This window comes from Ooceraea biroi, chromosome 1 (assembly GCF_003672135.1).
Source record: "Ooceraea biroi isolate clonal line C1 chromosome 1, Obir_v5.4, whole genome shotgun sequence".
Taxonomy (NCBI): domain Eukaryota; kingdom Metazoa; phylum Arthropoda; class Insecta; order Hymenoptera; family Formicidae; genus Ooceraea; species Ooceraea biroi.
In genome coordinates, this window is record NC_039506.1 from 3,689,944 (window position 1) to 3,710,383 (window position 20,440).

The 20,440-nt window shown below is 38.5% G+C and overlaps 5 protein-coding genes across 7 annotated transcripts in view; 2 read left to right on the plus strand and 3 right to left on the minus strand.

Annotated features, from left to right (window-relative positions):
- Positions 1 to 10,286, plus strand: part of LOC105280434 (elongation factor-like GTPase 1) — a 31,879-nt gene extending 21,593 nt beyond the window's left edge. For all 3 annotated transcript variants that reach the window (XM_011340999.3, XM_011341000.3, XM_020032003.2), the window contains exons 5-6: positions 9,158 to 9,345; positions 9,668 to 10,286. In XM_011340999.3, coding sequence (XP_011339301.1) covers positions 9,158 to 9,345; positions 9,668 to 9,850 — 371 coding nt within the window. In that variant the 3' untranslated portion in view covers positions 9,851 to 10,286. The remainder of the gene's footprint in view (positions 1 to 9,157; positions 9,346 to 9,667) is intronic.
- On the minus strand, positions 982 to 8,175 carry LOC105280431 (protein giant-lens). Its single transcript, XM_011340993.3, has 4 exons — positions 7,059 to 8,175; positions 2,649 to 2,869; positions 2,206 to 2,377; positions 982 to 1,973 (listed from the first exon to the last, which is right to left on the minus strand). Exons 1-4 carry the CDS (start codon positions 7,323 to 7,325, stop codon positions 1,728 to 1,730), a joined length of 906 nt encoding a protein of 301 aa, XP_011339295.1. The 5' UTR covers positions 7,326 to 8,175; the 3' UTR covers positions 982 to 1,727.
- Positions 10,287 to 10,350: 64 nt separating the features above from the next.
- LOC105280435 (serum response factor-binding protein 1) lies at positions 10,351 to 11,961 on the minus strand. The gene is made up of 2 exons (XM_011341001.3): positions 11,703 to 11,961; positions 10,351 to 11,603 (listed from the first exon to the last, which is right to left on the minus strand). The coding sequence occupies exons 1-2, from the start codon at positions 11,727 to 11,729 to the stop codon at positions 10,407 to 10,409; spliced, it is 1,224 nt and encodes a 407-aa protein (XP_011339303.1). The 5' UTR covers positions 11,730 to 11,961; the 3' UTR covers positions 10,351 to 10,406.
- Positions 11,962 to 13,339: 1,378 nt separating this feature from the next.
- Positions 13,340 to 15,093, plus strand: LOC105280437 (12 kDa FK506-binding protein). Its single transcript, XM_011341004.3, has 4 exons — positions 13,340 to 13,573; positions 13,866 to 13,913; positions 14,098 to 14,284; positions 14,435 to 15,093. The coding sequence occupies exons 1-4, from the start codon at positions 13,537 to 13,539 to the stop codon at positions 14,490 to 14,492; spliced, it is 330 nt and encodes a 109-aa protein (XP_011339306.1). The 5' UTR covers positions 13,340 to 13,536; the 3' UTR covers positions 14,493 to 15,093.
- Positions 15,084 to 19,859, minus strand: LOC105280436 (protein EFR3 homolog cmp44E). The gene is made up of 16 exons (XM_011341003.2): positions 19,752 to 19,859; positions 19,551 to 19,627; positions 19,187 to 19,302; positions 18,806 to 18,968; positions 18,585 to 18,737; positions 18,409 to 18,515; positions 18,200 to 18,343; positions 18,042 to 18,120; positions 17,826 to 17,961; positions 17,440 to 17,711; positions 17,178 to 17,350; positions 16,698 to 17,058; positions 16,389 to 16,582; positions 16,146 to 16,242; positions 15,827 to 15,982; positions 15,084 to 15,728 (listed from the first exon to the last, which is right to left on the minus strand). Exons 1-16 carry the CDS (start codon positions 19,756 to 19,758, stop codon positions 15,576 to 15,578), a joined length of 2,388 nt encoding a protein of 795 aa, XP_011339305.1. The 5' UTR covers positions 19,759 to 19,859; the 3' UTR covers positions 15,084 to 15,575.
- Between the last annotated feature and the right edge of the window lie 581 nt (positions 19,860 to 20,440).

The window sequence follows — 20,440 nt, forward strand, 5'->3', positions numbered from 1 at the left end:
GTAGGTACCTCGGACGCGATTGTGCGAGAGAACTCGATTCGTACTCGGAGCGCATTGAAGCGCAGTGCAGCGCACAGTGCGGCGGTAACGGTGTCGTGCAGATGGTAACGTGCAAGAGTAGAGCATCCGCGAGTCGGAGCCGCGGGTGATGGACCGTGACGTTCTCACAGATAACTCACGGCTTCCGACGTCCATTCGCGTTCTGCTTATGTCAAGTTATCCGAGGATAACTCAAGGGAGAGGCGAGTTATTCTTTTATATTTTGAAGAGGAACATACCCTCGACACGGTGTCTGCGTTTATACGCTCATAATGATGCGCTGTATAATCGCATCTCGTGCTTTGCTCCATTGAGAAATATTTATGCTGGTTTTACATTCTCAGCAATATATATATATATATATATATATGTAATAAAAAAAATTAATATATAATTGATGTTACGATTAAGACAACAGCAAAACGTAAAAAACGAGTTTTACGTGTTAAAACGACAAAGTTAAAGTAATGACAAATACGTGCAATAAGCACTAAAATTATTCAATCATTTGTTATATTTATTATATGAAAATGCAATGATTACTGATTAAAATAACAAGATAAATCCTTATTGATAGTATTAAGTAATCTTTAGTGTGTGTTAAATCAAAACATTTGTCATTATTATTAACAAAGAATGTTTTACCAGTATTTGAACAATTTGCATCTTTTTAATATCGTTAGGAGTATCATCAAAGCTTTCTATGAAATCGCCTTTATCGACTTGTGGTAGATTAGAAGTATCTACATTTTCTTATCCTTAACTTTTAGCAGTATCCAACGACTTTAAAAAGATCGATAAATCGTCTTTATTACTGCACAAGAACGTGTAATGTTTACGTACGTTTTTTGAAATTATTTATCACATTTGTTTTTTTATAATATTCTCTTTTTGATATAAAACGTACGTACGTGAGATGCAAAAACAAGCAAAGTTAAATACATTGTCGTATATATTTTATTAAATTAAAGTAAAATTAACAAATAACATTGAGAGTTTCTTGTTGATCATTTTACAACGCTACCATGTACAACACGTTCCTCGAAGAATATTTTCGGAAGATCAGAGATAGGTATGTACAAATTACAACGAGTACAGTTGCAAAGCCTGTGACATTGCATGAAGCGATTATAAAATTGATAGCACTAAGAAGATGCTCATCAATGTTACAATACGATAATTACTGCTACGTTAATTATTGGGGGAATATGAGGCGTTTTGAACGTACTGTACAAATTGTATATAGGCGGCATGACACATATCTCTTATCTCTACGTTTTTGTACATACTTTTTACATTCAACATTTGTCAACGCCTCTAGAGATTATACATGGCACGGCATCGTATGGTTGATACACGGTCAGTTACAATATATCGACTTCCCTCGTTATCTCTCGTTTGCTCGCGTTCAGATTTGTGCTCATCATCGTACGGAAAATTCTTGCTTGAGCGATTTTCCAGATAAACATACTCGTTGATGATTCGGTAATGTTGGCGGCGAGCAAGCGTCAATTGCTAACAAATGCTTTTTGCGCTTAAGTTGTGGAAAGTGAATCGACCGTAGTGCCATTTCTTACGGGAACGCATAATAAATTCGCGTTAAAGCTAACGCCGGCAAATGACAAATATCATGGATCATCGACTGCAGATATATCGGGAGCGGAAGTATTATGATGATTCGGCCTCTCTCAGACGTCGTAAGACACTTTGTCGAGGTCATGGTAGCGTATACAGTAACCGCTGTAAGTCTTGATCTCTAAGACACCAGCGTAGGACCTTGCCGGCAAGGAACCGGGATCCGTGTGTCGTCGGGGGCACCGATGTCCTCTCGGACATTGGCAGAGCGGCGAGGCGTTCACCTCTTCGAGCTGCGAGTTACGTCTTTTGCGTACGGTGAATAGACGGCAGGGTTCCTTGTGCTGGCATCGTATTCTCTGCAGGCAGACATAGATCTTAGTTACTGTTTCACGGGTCATTTATTTTGAAAGGAAGTTTAGTTTCCAAAGTAAATTTCAGACTAATGTGCACGTGAATCGACAGGGATTTCAGAGGGATTTCACACCGTGGGATGCAACTAAAGAGAGAGAGAGATCAGTTATGGAGGTTTAAAAAATTGCATTTTCAGATAAGTGATTTTCGTCTTTCCGCGAAGACTCGTTAACTTACGCTTTGCGGGGAACAAGCGAAGGCGTAGATGAAGCCTTCATTTCCGTCCGGTGATCTGTGCGGTTGTCTTCGCACTAGGTACGGCACACTACCTGGTCGACATCGGCAGTGAACTCGTTGTACCGTTGCGTTTCCTGGACCACCCCCGGGTGCCAGTGTCCACGTAATATCCCTACAAAAAGAGTCACGATATTTCAAGACGTACATTAAACTGAATATTGAAATAAAAATATGCAATCAAATTTAAATTTCACTGATTTCAGTTTTGCATGATTAACGTGCGGTTGATAACATTTTCACGGAGAAAAATTTATAAATAAAGAATTTATCCGCTTGTTGCACAGCAAAGAGATTTTTTATACACAATAAAATTGATAGAAATGAAATCAAGATGGAAACTTTGAGGATTCGATCAAGAAGAATGTATTTCGTGTGCAACTAACTTGAAGTAACGACAGATGGGAAGTCGTTTCACGGGTTCGCAGAGCTTGTAGCGGCGCGTTTTATCGACGATCGTGTGTCCGTCGTCGCCGTGAAGACTGCTGGGGCAAGCACGGCCGTTCGGACAACGACATTGTCTCTCGACCCACGGTGCACCATATAAATCCACCTTGCTACATACCTCGCTCCGGTCCGCGCACTCCGGTAATTCCTTCTCGCTGTCCTGCGCAAACAAGCAGCCGCATCGTTAATAAAATGGTGCGATTAGCACCCTCGCGGAAATTCCTTGCTTCTTTTGTCGCGTAAAATCCCTTCATTCTTCGAATTAATATCAGTACATTAGTAGGTCGTCTGATATTGCTTGATTAATATGTATATCCGTAATACATGTTGCTATTAAAAGGTCGCATGATCCCGAGATCTCGCAACGATAACAGATTTATTAATAGGGCGTTTAAAATCACAGTGATTGTACCGTTGCGTAACAATAAACGTTTGAACGTGTCGCGCTGTGGTACCCGGCTAATGAAATAAACGAGACGATTGCGCACAGACTCGTAACTAAAGTATATCCGCTCTTTCTGCCGACGACGATACAAAGTCTGCTATATAACTGGACTATTTAGATGTTGCCAGTCCATTCATTGAGGCAATCGCGTACGTCCTGTCCGGCCTATCATCGACAACGTCGACTGCCATAAGGCGACCACAGAATCTCGAAATATCTCTCAAAGTATCGCCGTATCTCTCGCCGGATCTCGATCGGTGTCGCATTTTAATTTTTTCTCGCCTGGAATGCGAGTTCTGGAAACGTTTTCCAAGTAAACGTGCCGCGAGTCTCCGCTCGTGGCAGCGATAGCAATGATAGCTTCATCGGTACGGCACTCGTCGTGCCGTTGAATCAGAAATGACTCTCCGCCGTGATTCGTCGATTTATCTTTCCATGTGTTCGCGGATACATTACGCGGTTATCGGAGAGAACGTTTGTCGCGCGCGGTCACGCGCATTTTCTATTAACGCGGTACATTTATCGAGCCGTACGATGGTGCGTGTGCGAGTCGGAGTAGTTAAGGCAACGTACCATTCAACGAAGAAACGTTCGAGGAAATGGCCTTCCGCCGTTTTACCGCCGACTGTGAGCATTCGACTTTTTGCTATGACCATCCGTTCATCTCGTTTGTCTTTTTGTCGCTTCTACCGTAACCTCCAGCACAACTACTATCAGCATTACTGATATACTACATCCACAGAAAAGATTTCTGGACTTGATGCTATTACTCTTTAATCTATCATAAAATAAGATCGCTATAGCGACAATCATATTTATTATTGAAAAGAAGCATAATTTAATCTTGAATAGAAAATTCGAAAATTTAGATTCAAATAATCTTGGTGCTATCTCATTAATTTTCTCAGAAGGATTTAGATAAAAATTTGTAGCAAGTTCACAATATTCTTGATTTAAGAATATTGTGAGATCTAAAAGACATCTTATTCTATTCTTGTAAGAGAATTTGTAGAATCTGCACAAAACGGCCAATATTTATGTGTTGTAATCGAAAATCGGAAAAGTGTTTCTGCGTTTCTGTTATTTACAATGAATAAGTGGAAATGTCTTATCTCGAATCTTATTTCTCAAGTAAGTATATTGTATATACTTACTTACATTTCCATATCTTTTAATATTTCTTGTAGAGTATTGCACTTATTCATTGTAAATAACAGAAACACTTTCCCGATTTTCGATTGCAACACATAAATATTGGCCGTTTTATCGGAATAAAGGACGCAGAAGCGCCGAGTCGACGAGCGACTGTGAGAAAATGATGCGTCGACATCGACAAAGCCTACTATAAAGTGGCGCTAATATCAAATTATTCTACATACAAGAATATATAAGCATAAATTTGTATATGTTATTCTTGTCTCAAGACAGTAAGACAATCTTATTTAATTCGAGAGAGAAGAATAGAAATTACTGATTTAAATTAAAAATTGTTTTATTTTCATATTTTTTATACTTGTAATACGATTAAATTAGTCAAGAATATTTTTCGTCTTGTTATCAGAAATCCTTTCTGAGGGTGTACTACTATTACTACTACTACTATTATCCGCCACGATACAACGGATTGTGCGAGTAGCTTTTTATGGGGAAAAATCTCCTTTGATCTGGTTCATGCTCGAAGCCTATACATCCGCAAATATTGTTCGACGAGCAACGGATTATAACATGAGTGATGATTTAACAATTCTGGATTCGCTTGTGAAGTCGCTCGTAATTTCTCCAACACATCGTAGCCAGCTACATTTGTCGTGCCTCAACTACCGCAAAATAAAGTCTTCAGAGCGCCTTTGCATCACGTCTAATTCGCTTCGCGACGTGACTGCGATTTCAATAGCTTCCAATCGTTAATCGTGCTTGCTTGCCGGCGTTATCCTCGCCGTGCGACGTTTTCTACGCATCTCTTTATCCCTACTTCCGTCGGCTCTAAGAACGAAAGAAAAGGCAGGGAAACGAAAGGCGAAGGAAGTTTTTGAAGCTGATATAGCAGGCAGCGGGATTCACGCACACAGCGACGGTAAACTAAAATGGGATAATAGAAGGACCGGAAGGGCGCCGTAAACCATCCGGAAGTTCTCACGCGTCTCTCGCTTCTCGCACGGCCGCAATGAAAATGACACCTGGCACTCGGGATGGACATACTACACGAAGGCAAAGGAGGTGGAGGTAGCCGCTAGGCACCGACGACGACGATGAAGAGAAGAAGGGCGCGCGAGACGAGGAACGAGCTACGGGACAAAAAAAAAGAGAAGAAAAGAGAGGCAAGACGCACGACGACGCAGAGAATCTGGTCGGATGGATGGATGGCGTTAGTAAAAAGATCGCCTCGCTCGACATCGTTCCATATAGCTATACCGGATGTGCCTAAGCCTGGAAATCTCGCCGAGCGATCGAAAATATAATGGCACCGAGCGCTCCACATAATCGACAGAATAATTAATCGCTCGCGCACTCGATCCGTACCTATTAATCATTCCGTACGTTCGGAAAGCTGGCCGTGATGCAGGCTACTCGAGAGTAGAACGATTTCTGGGAAAGAGGACTACTCTTCCGCTACCACAGTGCTCCCCCGAATCATTCGAACAGATTTAACAAATTTTATTGGCATCAAATTCCCGTTGCGAGTCGGTGTAACCACGGCAGGGGCAAGGGGAAAGAGCGAGGAAAAGAAAAACGCGCAGGACTCGCGATAATTAAAAGGGAAGGATCCACTTTTCCGAGCAACAGCCGGGGCACGCGTGCCTGCTCGCGCGATTTCATGGAGCCGCGTGACTTTTGTCCGATCGCGAGCGGTGGTTTTCTCTCCTCGAGATGTGTCGTCATCCCCACTGCATCATTCTTGCGCACGTACTCTCGGCCCACGTGCGAACGTACGTATCTACGATACGTCGTACTTGGGTGTCGCGATTGTCCGCACGTGTAGACCTACGCACGTACCCCATACGCGCACACGCGCGCCGGCGGGCCTGTACACGCACGCATACACTCACGCATACGTTCGATACGTAGGTGTTTACAGCAACGACAGCAACAGGTTCGAGCACGGAGTGGGCGCCGCTCTTTGCTAACGGCTATGTTCCCCTCTCCATATTTCCTGCGTCTGTAAGCGGACGATTTAGCTTCAAATCCTCGGAATGCTTCTCGAGAGTATATAAACTCGTGCATAAATATCGTCGCAGACACATCCTACAGTCGCGCGACTTCTATTTTCACGAGAACAGGATATATCAAGCGACTAAAATTGATTTCGCGAAAATCCGTGCGAGCGAGAAGATTATGAGAAGCACCATACGTTACACGTAACGTAATCACATCGTGATGTTCTCGGCGATGCAATTGCGTGGCTCGTTAAGATAGACTCGCCAAGATTAGGCTGCTAAACGTTTAGCCGCTTTCCGCAGCAATTTAGGCGACGATTCACTCGGACAGCTTAACGTGATCTTGAGGGAACGAAGTTGACGAACGAGTCCTCGAGAAACTCGAGGAGACGTTCGCGCAATAAGGATTTAATGTATCGCATTTAAATCGTGGAGATTGCTCGATCGAAAGTACAAGGTGTAGCGGTAATGCGCATAGCTTGCGTTTACGTGATTAGGTGGAATGTTACTTTAGTCTTCCGTGTGTTGAACATGCTTCTGTACGTAATATCGGAATCATCATTACACGCGTATCAGATATGGTCAATCCTCCTTATTTAAGTTTCTAATTATATTTTATATATAAATACAAAAATATATATATATAATGCTTAAAAATAAGCTATTGAGTTAATAATAATTTGGAAGAATTTAGTGATTACATCGTCAATTATTATTATTTTATTATTTAATATCGATGACTGGCTTACCCCGATTTGGTACAGCACTCTAGGTTCCTCGTGCGTCAATCTGTGCCTTCTGTTACGATTGATCAGATCAATTTCGAGCATCGTATCGTCAAACTCCTGTAGTTCGGCGAGGTACTTGCTCTCGTCAAAAAATAAATACTCGTTGAGGTACTCGTCATGTTCGGCCCCCTCGAATGGATCGACGGGAAGCTCGCATTTGCTTCGACGGATGATGCCGATGATCGCTAGCAGGGTGTACAGCAGGTGCTGTATCCTTTTGCCGGTCATCGTATTACGAGAGGTAGAGAAGCTCCTTTCCGATAAAGAATCTCGCGAAGATCGGCAATCGCTGTTTGCGTTCTCGAGGGAACGTTTGCTGCGTTAAGGTGCTTTACTCACGGTGGGGGGGTGCAATAAAAAGAATGGAAGGGGTTCGATACATTCACCTTCTTATTTGCGCGACAAGGCGTTCAGAACGAGCGAGAGAAGGATTAAGGAAACGCTCATAGTAAGAACACTCGTAGCAGAAGAGCCGCAAAAAGATTCGAGGAAACTCGAACGCCGGTAATTTGCTCCTATTTGAAGTCCATCTTCGCGACTTTCAAATGCGAGTTTCATATATCGACCATCGGAGAGAAGCGGAAAGATCTTTCCGGTGGTAGATCACTTGGATAATTGTTCTGGTGGCTCGTTCGACCGGAGTCGAATCGACGAATTTAATTCCACTTTCTTGAAAACTGAAATCATCGATTTTCGCGAACAAAACTCGTGTATTTCGGTTCAGTTTTCACGGATGTGTTCCTTCGGTAACAATAAACGGGCGTGCCACGTGGTTCTGTTTATTATCGCTAGATTTCTGCTTTGTCGTTTTTTCCTTTCGCGTTTTGCCACCGTCCGATCTCGAACAACGTGAAGGAATGGTCTGCCGATCGTTATCCGCGATATCTTGGTCCAAGTCAATAGAGCGTATCACACTAGCGCACTCTCACTACGTCGCGGATCCTGCCTCAAATTACTCGTAGCGATCCGTCGATCGGTCCGATCGTGGCTTCTTTTTGCGAATCTTGCGTGTCCTCTCGAGAAGCGAGCAAGCGAGCAGTCGGGAGGCTGAGTGAAACGGAACGTCGGACGAGATCAGCCTATACGAAGGTATGCCGTCCGCTCGACTGGACTCTTAAAAGCCAGAAGTAAAGCATGAATGGATGCCCCCACCTCTTTTCCTTCGCCCTCCCCCTCCCGCCTTCTCTTCTCATTCTTGACTGCTCCTGTCCCCGCTCTTTCTCTTGCTCTTACGTCATCCCCACTGCTACTCTCTATCCAGGGCCTCTCTATCTCTCCTTCGAACGTTTTCATCGTCGCCGTTTTCTCGGGACACGTCGTTGCCGTTGTCCTTGTATCGCATCCTCTCTTCTCCGGCGCTCCGCACGAAGCGCGTTCTCCGCTCCCCGAGAGCGTATTAACGAGTGTTTTACTCTTTCTCCGGAGGTCGACCCGTTTGCATTCGCGCGGCGATCTGTTTTGCCGCGATCCACCGTTCTGCATAGTTTTCTGCAACAGTGTTTGCAACCTTCCCTTTTCCCTCTTCCTCGCTCTTTTACCGGCGAGCCAGTTTTTCGCCAACGATCTGCTCCTTTCTGTGATTATTCGACCGAACTCACCTTCGTACATTATATTTCCTTTTTTCGCAAGTCTGTTTCCTCTCGCGAGTACACTTTATATTTTCCACCATAATGAGCTAATAATTCTACAACATTGAAGAAATATGCATTACAGAAAGCGTCATGCGATAATATTTTGATTTACAGAGTTAATTATTTTTATTCTCGTATCCAATCATTTGCAATTAGTATCAGTTTTGTATTATATAAATATCTCTTTATGAATTATTTATTTTTACATTCTCTCTCTCCCTCTGCGAAATATTTTATAAAGTACTGTGGCATATGCGATAATAAGCTCTTACCATATAAATGTTTATCATTATTAAGAATGCAAAGGTATCGTATCGGGGAATGCTATAAAGAAACTTTATAGCGGCACTCGGTACACGAACACTCGTTACGATACCGTTCGTCCTGAGAGACCGAAGACAAGAAAATTAATGATGGTTGTTCTTACAGGAAAATTGTACGCTGTTTTTGGCAAGAGACAAGGCCGCATCATATCCGCGGAAAATGCTCACGGCTTCGGTGGACAATTCAGAGTATTGGCCACTTTACCGGTTCTGGAGAGCTTCCACCTTGCGAGAGAACTGCGTACGCAAACGTCCGGATTGGCTAGTCCGCAACTAGTTTTTAGTCATTGGGAGGTAAGCTGTCGAGCACATCTTCATATCTTGTGATATTTCGCGTCATGTTATTTATTGTGATGAATTTAAGTTATATGAGTTTGATGTTTTTAAGAAAAACGAAATTTAGAAAATAATAAAAATGAAAATTTGATTGAGATCTTAAATATTATTATCTTTAACAATCACTAAAACGTTCAAGGATAAGAAATTAAATTAAATTGTGTTTGAAGATATTTATAATCCGAAGAAACACAAAATATTCTTTCTTTTCTACTCCATTTAAATTTATCTTAATTTCTTCCTTTTTTAATATTAATTATTTAAACAAATTTATTTGTAGGTAATCGAACAGGATCCTTACTGGGTGCCATCTACGGAAGAGGAATATCTTCACTTCGGTGAAAAGGCGGACAGCGATAATCGAGCTAAATGCTATATGGATGCTGTTCGTCGAAGGAAAGGTCTTCCTGTGAGCTCCCAAGTAGTTATACATGCGCAAAAACAACGCACTCTGAAAAGATAAATTCTTTGTGCGGAGTATGTTCAGGGACCGGTATTTATCCTTATGAAGTTTCCTTGTCATAGGGATCCTTAAGCACTTTATATCCATTTTAAATTTTCATTTGTAAGAGAGCAATTAAAAATTAAAAAAAATACCATTAAAAATTAAGTATTTAACTGACACTTAATTTTCAAACATTAAATATTCAACTGGATGTCTTGATTATTTTACTCATTTTATTTACCCCAATGAAACATTTCCAAAAACGTTATTAAACAATTGTTTCGCATAAAAAGGATATTTGCATATGAAAATCTATAATAATAGCTTTCTATTTTACAATAATTTGATATCCATACAGCAAAGAAGACATCACAATATAATTAAAGACAGTCCACAATAAATGTTATGTATGTTAAGTAAACATTAAATTTGAACATCTGCACGTAGGAAAAAATGTATGTATGTATGTATCTATGTATATAAACAATTTTTGGCAAAAATATATAATAAACGATGCATTTTGAAAACATGTTAAATTTATTTAATAAATTCCTTATTTACAAGTTATTTACATTTAATAATCGCTGAACACAATTTTCTTGCCTTGAAATCCTTGACTCATGATTTCTTGCTGTTTCTTCTTAGCCAACCAAGAGGGATGCAAATTGACATTCTCTTCCGTATTTTTAATATCATGTAAATTATTCTTACTTACGTCCTTATTTATTTTGTTAGTTTCTCTTTTCTCTGTTCTCATAAATGTTTTTTTATTCCGACTCTCCAAATTTGGTTTACACTTTAACTCGTTGTATCTCTGACTTTTATTCAACCTTGTATCATTCCTATATTTTGCATTTTGTTCTGTGAACCGATTATTCGACGGAAATGCTCTAGTTTGTGCATTAGGTTGGCGAGAGTTTGTGTTTAATGTCACAGCATTAATCTGGTTGCTTCTGTAATCTTGATTATTTTCCGTGATGAAGAAATCATCTACCGCATTCTCTTGCGTGACTGTAGTACCCGTGGGATTTCTATCTTCGACAGATGTCTGCACATCGTCGTTGGACTCCTGCTCTCCTAGGAATTCTGTAAATCTTTTTATCGTGGCCTCCTTTGTAACGTTGCACAGTTTAGTCATGTTTGGCTGCTCATCCATACCTTCATCAGCTGAGGTATCACTCTCCTCCGTCTCTCTTAACTTTTTGCTTTCTACAACTGTATCCGATAATTTCTTGCGCTTACGTGAGACATTCTTTACTTCAGGTAACTCAGAATTTCTTTCGTCATCTTCAAAACTGTGTGGCAAATTTTCGCCGAGAGGAACCTTCCGTTTCTTTATGTTCTTATCTTGTTTATGCAGGTTATTCTTCTTCGACACATTTTTAGTCTTACTTTTTAACTTTCCAGGCCTCTTTCTTTGTTCTGTTAAATACTGTTTACAATTCGGGAACTTCTCTTTAAATTGCGTTATTTTCTTGTAGAGGGTTTTGTAATGAACAATTCTTGCCATTACACGGTCGCCGTCACTCAAAGACTGATCTTGCAATGTTTCGGTTAGACTTCTTTCATCCATGATACCATATTTCGAAATATTATCTTCTTTAATAGTTTTTAATGCGTGAATTTCGGAGATAAGTTTATTGGCTTTTCTTTTATACCTCTCCTGCTGTGTCTCATTTCCGTGTTTGTTTTGCAAGAGTTTAAGTTCTTTGGTTAACTTGTTCACTACACAAACACGTGCTTGACGAACCGTATGTCGTAGAAGGACGATCTAAAAATATAACATTTATATTATAAAATAAATAATTCCATAGTAACAATAAATATAAGTAAGTTGATGTAGCAAAACCAAATCTCGCGTATATCTTACCTCGTTATTCATTTCAATGTTCGTCATTTTAGATTATGGTATTCTCCTTTTACAGCGAAGATAGAACACCTAATAATCATTTGGTATCAGAATAATCACGTCAACGAGTAAATTTCCTCTTCTTTTTATACTTATTTCAGTTTTAACGACGAAATGCCGCTCCGAAGTAGATGATTATAACCTTCAATAGTTACTTCGTACTCAACAAAACAGAAATGGCCATTGACATAGGAATATATGGACGGAGCCTATGCTACGAACTTCGGCAAGGGGGGTTCTGAGATTTGCGGTAAGGAGAGGCTGCTGGCAAATCGGGCGAGTTCGGCTGTTCTCGACATCGCCCGAATGATACTCGATAAAGTTTTGTAAAGTTATGATACTGAAATTACATGTACGATGAGTTATTGTATTGTGTCGGAATGTAGCAATCGCATTAATGCAAAAAGGAAAAATTGGCAACAACTTATGAAAGAAAATGATCCGAAAATTTCTTTTCATCTGTAAGTAAAATACATACAATTGTAGGTTATACACAATGCCGGTAAAACGTTTCAGATATTGTTATGTGTTTATTATTATATTCATATGAATAATTGTTCGATAACAGTTTTTCATTTATAGTTGTTATTATAATTCATATATTTAATAATAATATATACGATTTGACTATATATATATATTTATTATTAAATATATGAATTAATAAAAACTATAAATGAAAAACTGTTATTGAACAATTGTTCATATGAATATAATAATAAACAAGCCAAAATTCTTTCTTAACACCGCCAGTAGATAATTTCAGTAAACGAGTACGATTAATATTCGACACAACTGGCTATAATTCTTTTTATTAGAACGACGTTTCGACCATACGGGATGTGGTCCTCCTCAGTAGGTAACAATGTTACATCTAAATTACGTTACAAATATAATAATTAAATAAGATCGTCTTTCGGTGCCACCATTACTCGGTCTAGGTGTATAATCAAGCCAAAATTCTTTCTTAACACAATAATAATAAATTTAAATAATAATAAACACATAACAATATCTGAAACGTTTTACCGGCATTGTGTATAACCTACAATTGTATGTATTTTACTTACAGATGAAAAGAAATTTTCGGATCATTTTCTTTCATAAGTTGTTGCCAATTTTTCCTTTTTGCATTAATGTGATTGCTACATTCCGACACACACAATAACTCATCGTACATATATATATATATATATATATATATATCACTGGCGAAACCGAACATACCCGAACAGCCGAAGTTACACGAAGTGCCAGTGCTCTCCCCTTACCGCTAATCTCAGCTTCCCCTCGTAAAAGGCTCCGTCCATATATTCCTATGTCAATGGAAATGGCCAATGTAGACGGTGGAGGCTCGTAGCGGACTCTTTGAAAACTAATGATTGAGGTCGCCAATGGCGGCCCGCCATATAAACCAGATATAAGGCCCGAATCACATTAGCGATTGCCGACTGCGATTGGCGATTACTTTTCAACCAATCAGAGAAAAGCATTCAGAACCTGCCACTCTTGGTTTTGTACCGCCATCTATCATCTTTACTCCGTGCGGAATCGCTCGAGCTATTTATGTCCTCCATCGCGGAAGGTATTCTTGATATTCCATATACCCTGCTATATTCATTGAACGGTGCACTGGATTGGCATCGTTTCTCGAGGCGCTGTGGATAGTGCCCTTTTATGTGAATTTCGCTCCACCACTTTAAGCAAGTCGACTCGACAGATACCGCCGACTCCCGCGCGAATCTGTCGTCTTGAAAACGGACTCTTGCCGTTGTACGGGGAAAAGTACGCAGTCATGGGCGTGGATGTCGAAGTCTTGAGTCCTGGAGACGGTAATTATAGGTTTCATTTTTTATAGATCTACCGAAAATTCCTCGTTGCTGAATTTCCTCCTTCGCGGTTTTACACTCAGGTAGTGCAATTCCGCGTTCGCCAACGTGTGCCTCGTTCGCGACTTACAACACCATGACGACGTCGTGGTATTTTACCTCGATTTATTCAGATGAGATCTGGAAATAATGAAATAGTATTTCTCCTACGTTAGCACTGCCAATCGAGTTTTAAATACCAATTTGTATCTCTGTAATCATTGAATCTTATTTTAAATACACTTTTGTATTATAGGTCAAACCTATCCAAAAACTGGGCAAACAGTGGTTGTCCATTATACTGGTAAGTATTATATAATTATTTAATATTGGATCACATTTACATATCTCTCATAACATAAAGAATTTTTAGGCTATTGCTATGTATACAACAGAAATTAATTTGTTTTTCTATTATTAATTTCCTATTTAATCTTGTAGGTACTTGTTATATTTTTCTATTATTAACTTCCTGTACAATCTCGTAGGTACTCTTGACAATGGGAAGAAATTTGATTCCAGCAGGGACCGTGGCGTGCCATTTAAGTTCAGAATTGGCAAGGGTGAAGTAATTAAGGGCTGGGATATGGGAGTCGCACAAATGTGCGTCGGCCAACGGGCAAAATTAACCTGTTCTCCAGATTTTGCCTACGGTAGCCGAGGCCACCCTGGAATATATCCTTTGATATCAAAAATTGCATAAAGCTATAAATTAATTATTCAAACTTATTATGATAAATTCATCTATAATTTCACATTTCTAGTCCTCCATTTGATGAAACATTAGACAAATGAATAACGATGTTGGCCTTGACAAAGACACACTATTCCACCAAACTCTGTTCTTATTTTCGATGTGGAGCTGCTGAAGGTGGAGCCCTGAAATACCTCGTAGAGTGTACACCAAATTGACCAAACGCAATTTCAATACAAACAAAAAAAATTAAAGATACGCATCAAATTGTATTATGTTAAGTAGTCATCGCACGAATGGCACATCCTATGCTAATGCCTTAATTCAATCGCTCGGACAATTATAAAGATTATATTGCGATTCTCGCGAAGTAATATATATAAAACGTTAACGTTGTTCCGCGCCATGCGGGAACGATGTATAATGTATAAATCTCACATCCAACAGTATCCAAACGATATCACATAGGTGTTAGACTGTAAGATCATATATGTACGTAGTTGGACTATCTGCTCTCCAAGAGATGCTACTTAACTTGTGTACTTGATTTAAAACCGATTAATCGTGTTCCTATGATGAGCGGTTGAATAAAGGAATCTTTCAGGTATTCGCAAAACAATCTGTGTTCATTCCACTCACTATGTATTTGGTATAAAAAGGCGTCTTTAAAATATTTTATACAAAAATTGTCAGTGATATTAAACAAAAAAAAACAATCACATAGACAATGACTAATGATGTAATGATACAGGTCTTTACAGAATAAAACACAATAAAAAGTTGTATTGCTTCATCAAGCATATGCATTTTTCCCCATACATATCGCGTCGTCAAATAATCGTGAAAACCAGAGACGAGCATCACGAGATATTAAATGTTTTCTTTCACGTTGATAACATGTGTCTTAATTTTTATTTGTAAAGTATATTCGCAACAACTTTTCTGTATCTATGACTATATTGCCATCTTCCAATCACGAGCTTGGAGTATACTGAGAGCATGATTAAATACTTGCTTATCAGAGACGAATAAGCAGAGATAACTTTTAACATCAAAAACTATATGTGACCAGCTATATAAAACATAAAAAGATCTCGTACCTTAACTTTTACTATATACATTAATCAATCTATATAAGGCATATAGCAGTTAGCCATACTACTCGTTTAGCCATTTAGACTACGGTTCATATTGCTGTCACATATACAAGGTCTAATACAATGCAACACTACATTTTGGTTAACATTATAACGCAACAAGAATATTAATATTTTAATATACAAACAGCTCAGGAAAGTGTATCTCGTAAGCTGGTGTCTGACTTGGTTTAGCGTCTGTCTGTGGCCCAGTCGTGGGAACTGCGTTGCGTGGATCAACAGACAAAGAATTGAATATCTCCGATAATTTACTCTGTAAGACTTCGTGCTGCGGGCAGAAAAAAAAATGGAAAGTTGTATTATAGCTATAGGTACTTTAAAATATGTGCGTGCGATATAATTTTAGTAAGAAAAATGTTTTTGTACCTTTGGCTGCGTCTTTGACACTAGATCTTGGAATGGTGCGTTTCTAAAGAACTCGGAAAGCTGCATTCGCTTTTCTTCTTCCACACCCTGATTATTGTTATTCTCCGTCAAAATTCTTTTCATGCTTTCAAATGTTAATTCCTCGCCAGGTAATTTCTACAAAACATTAGTTTGAGATAAAGAGAGTAATGATTGTTACAATGTAGAAGAGATAATGATTCAAAGAATATCAAAGACGTAGATAATATAAAAACAATAGTCTCATGAATTCATTAAGTTGTTAAATTGAATAAAAATTGGGGAAACATTTAAGGTATACCTTTTGCACGCTAGGTGATGAGCCTGCACTGTCCAATTCTGGACCTCCAGAGTTAATATCAGCCAGCGAATTACGTCCAGCATCGACCCAAGAATGCCTAACAAGAGAGTATTTATTATTTATTATTTATATAATAAAGTGTACTTCTTTTTAAGACTTAATGTCCATCACTAACAATAAGTGATCTTTTAATAAGCTGTTATATACTCGTATATATATATATATATATATATATTCCATTACCTGTGTTGTAGAGAATTACTATAACCCGAGCCTTGCAATTTTCCACAATCAAAACCGGCTCCTTTTAGGCACTCGTGGACAACAGTTTGATCAACTAAAAGAGCCGGCGCCAATCTAGACGTCAGACCAGTGTCATACTTCGATTGCAAATCCGGTAGCAAATGTGGGCTATCATTTCGGCGCGCTTCCACTACCTTAAAACAGATTTATTCAATTCTACATTTTGGTCTGACAAGCTTGTAAGTTTAACAGAGGGAGAGAAGACACGAGCGTAATAAATTTATTATAGAAAGATCTTGAGCTACTTACTTTTTTCGCGTAGTCCATAAGAGCGGTAATATTACAAACATACGATATCAAAACCAACAAACTGATAACTGTCGCGTGTAAATTGAACTTAAGTGAAAGACTGATTTGCACATTTGTCAGCGCCAAGTCCTGAAGGCTCAATACCAATCTCAACAAGTCCATTACGGTCTCCTCAGAAGCCAATTCGATGGCAAGTAATGCCAATGTCGTGTAAATAGATTCCAAATTTTCTACGGAGTTACTGCACATCTCCAACGATTCGTACAGTGCTAAGTAGATCTCGTGACCATGTTTCCGAATAAAGATTACGTCAGGTCTAGATGCTTTCTCAATAACAAGTCCGAGTTCTGCTACGTTCACGCTGGAAAAAGAAAAACCGGTTATCGTATATTCTGCAAAAAAATCGCATAAAGGAGAGACAGCAAATATTAAGAAAAATTTATGTTACGGCTAATGAATAATCATGGAAAATAAATTTACGTTGGCTTAGCGAGTTTCGTGATGTTCCGATGTCTGTCGATCAGAGTATGAAATATTTTTTGTACAAGAAGCCTCATTTCAGCATCCGCTGCTAATGACATTCTGAGCAGCGGGTTCAAAAAGCTAGGTGGAAACGTTGTGTTCAACTGGATTGTTTGATACTTTGTTCCGACCTGCGCGCAGACAAATAAAGAGTAATTAGAGCTCTAGCTGATCATTTTGTTTATTACTGTATAATAATAATAATGAAAGTAAGAGTTACCTTCAATAATGACTTTAAGAGTATGCTTTGGAGCAATACATCTCCTTTACCAACTGGTTCAACGCGGTCTGGCTGACTGTACGGAACCTTACTCATGATAAACATCATAATCTCAATTTTTTGATAATCCGGAAGATGATTTGCAAATTCTCCGAGGGCGTTAATAAGAGCTTCTTGGTACAATCGCTCATCAACACTCGACGACTGATTTCTTGTTACGCTAACTCGAAGATGAGACAACAAGGAATTTATAATTTCCAGTACGGATGGCCCTAAAAGTATACATTCATAATGGACTTGATAACACCAAAAAATATACGTATACACGTATAAAATTTACATATCAAAACTGTATTTAATTTTATTAACTTTATATATTTACTCACCAACACTTTCACCTGCAGCGATTGATATAATTTTCGATAAAGTATCCGCCATGCTGGTACGAATTTTCGGAGGCGACTTGGAATGATCGTCGAGATGCGTCATTAAAGCTTCTACCACAGTGTAAGAATACTGCGACTAGAAAATATATCAAAAAATTGCTGATGTCTGACGTTAATATTTACATTGCTTGAAGTGCATCATAATATATAAAATACCTGAATAGAAAACATAATTATTCTAAAAGTATGTATTGCAAAATAATTAGGAACCCACAGTTGATGATTATCCAGATGCCTGTAAACAGATAATTATTAATATTTTAATTAAATAAATAAATATACAATAATTCCTAACAAGAAAATTTATCTTATACCTTAATACAGGTCTTATAACGCATCTGATGTGACCAAATGATGCACGTCCAATTAGTTCTCGCATGCAAGTTTCTGCAAATTGTGGAGGATCCAATCGTTCCTCGGTTGGACTGTCCGGTGTTGCATCTTCCTTATCGGCGTATCTGAAAATACAAAGCAGCTGCAAACCTGTTTCACAGTATACGTTAATCCTAATTTGAATACCTACCTTGAATTTTGCATATTATACAGTAATGACGGTACGATCTTGTCCATATGTACAGGCTCCCAAATATTCTCGACTAAGTCATCTGACAGAGTCTTTCTCACGACGCCCTGTGTTCAAAGACACATTTAGATAGACAGGCATAAAATATAGAATGTGACGCATAATAATCAATATACCTGCAGTCCTTGAATTCCAGCAAGTCTAATTTGCTTGCGAATGGTGGGATTGTCATTATTAGAATGACACATTGCGGAATACTTCGACACAAAGAAGTCGTAACGTGTGTGATACGACGGCGTGTCCTCCTCAATATTGGCAAATCTGACAAACTGGAACAGAATCGAATATATCAATGGAATAAAAGAATTAATAAACGTTATTTTTTTATTGAACTTACCGATTGAGTTGCAAGGATTTGTAACTGAGGATCCGTGGATTCTAATAACTTTTGCACCATTTTCAAGAAACTTTCGACAAAGAGATTCAAAGTCTGTGCGTGACAAGCTACCAACAACTGGTCCATTGCTTCCATGGCGATAACGACAAAGCCATTTCTCCTCCTATCAGGACATGATTTTTTATCAGACAAGCATGTTACATACACTTGCATTGAATTACTTTGCCAGTCATACTTTTAATTAACAGTCATTATCTCCACTATGTGTAACAACATATAATTATTTACATAACCATTTATATCATAATATAAATGATACCAAAGATACGTGTCGTTGCAAAGTTCAAGTGAAATCAATTGATGAAAGCTGTCACAGCGTACCTGTAAATATCTCTGGAAGCGCGTTGAAACAGGTATTCCCCAATCCTGTCCAATTTCTCAGGACTGCTCAGTGAGTAGAACGTCAGTTTTTCCATATTGTTTTTAATCAAGCCATCCTGACAATCAAAGAAGCGAATACATGTACCATCATGTATAAAACAGCAGTTTACGTATATATGTAAGATCTTATATTTCCCTCAAATATCATAGGTTATTCCACAATATATATGATGGAATAACCATTTTAGTTCCTACTGTCAAGGACAACGTTTCGGTATTGATTTATGTATATTCGTCCGTCAACGCAAAGTCAAGCTTTGCAGAAGAAAGAAAAATTTTAGAAACGACATTACAAAGCACTTACCTGTGGATTGACTGGAAAGATGTTGTCAACGAGTCTTTTGTATCTGGGACGTAATGCAGCACAACACCAACAACAACCTAACGAGAGAAGAAAAGATAAAAATACACTAATGTTACCGTGTCCAATCGCCACTTAGGACAATTCTAGATAAATTCCGATTATGTATATAATAAATTGTCTTAAGAAAATTATTAAATTTACCGAACATCTTTTACAATTCACTCTTGTCCCGTCGTAAAGTGACAGCTAGCAGACAGCTACGCACAGTGCAGTGATCATCTGCAGTATTCGAAGTCAGCGCCACTTGCGACGTAACAATGTACTTTTAATATTCAAATATAGCAAACCCCATGCAACGTGGCGTTCGAATGTGGTGTTCGACGAACAGATATATATTTCTTCATGTGTATACGTGTACAGATAAACCAGCTTATTATCGGTAAATATTTTAATTGGACAGATTAAAACGTTTGGTCACATCTTTACTAAATTTTCTAAATTTTTAATAATTTATTTCTTTCTCAGTTTAATATTTTTCATTACATTTTATTTATAGATTTATATTTTTTTAACTTGACGATTATATAAATTATATAATACAAACAACGAAATATATAACATTAATACATCTTGAGTATCAATAATATATGTATATTATTTAGCGCTATATATTATCCTATTCTAAAAAAGGCGTGTTAACTTCGTGAAGTTCTTTTTTATCGAATATTGAGGCCTCTTTTCCGCGACGCTGACTGGTTCTCTCGCTTGGCTCGAACTTCGTGTGACTTGAACTTCGTGTTGCGAATGTCAGAATGTCATAGTAGCTGTCAGTGCGGTTATATTAATTTATTATTTCTTAGGAACGTGAAAACGGCAGCTGTCAATTCTGT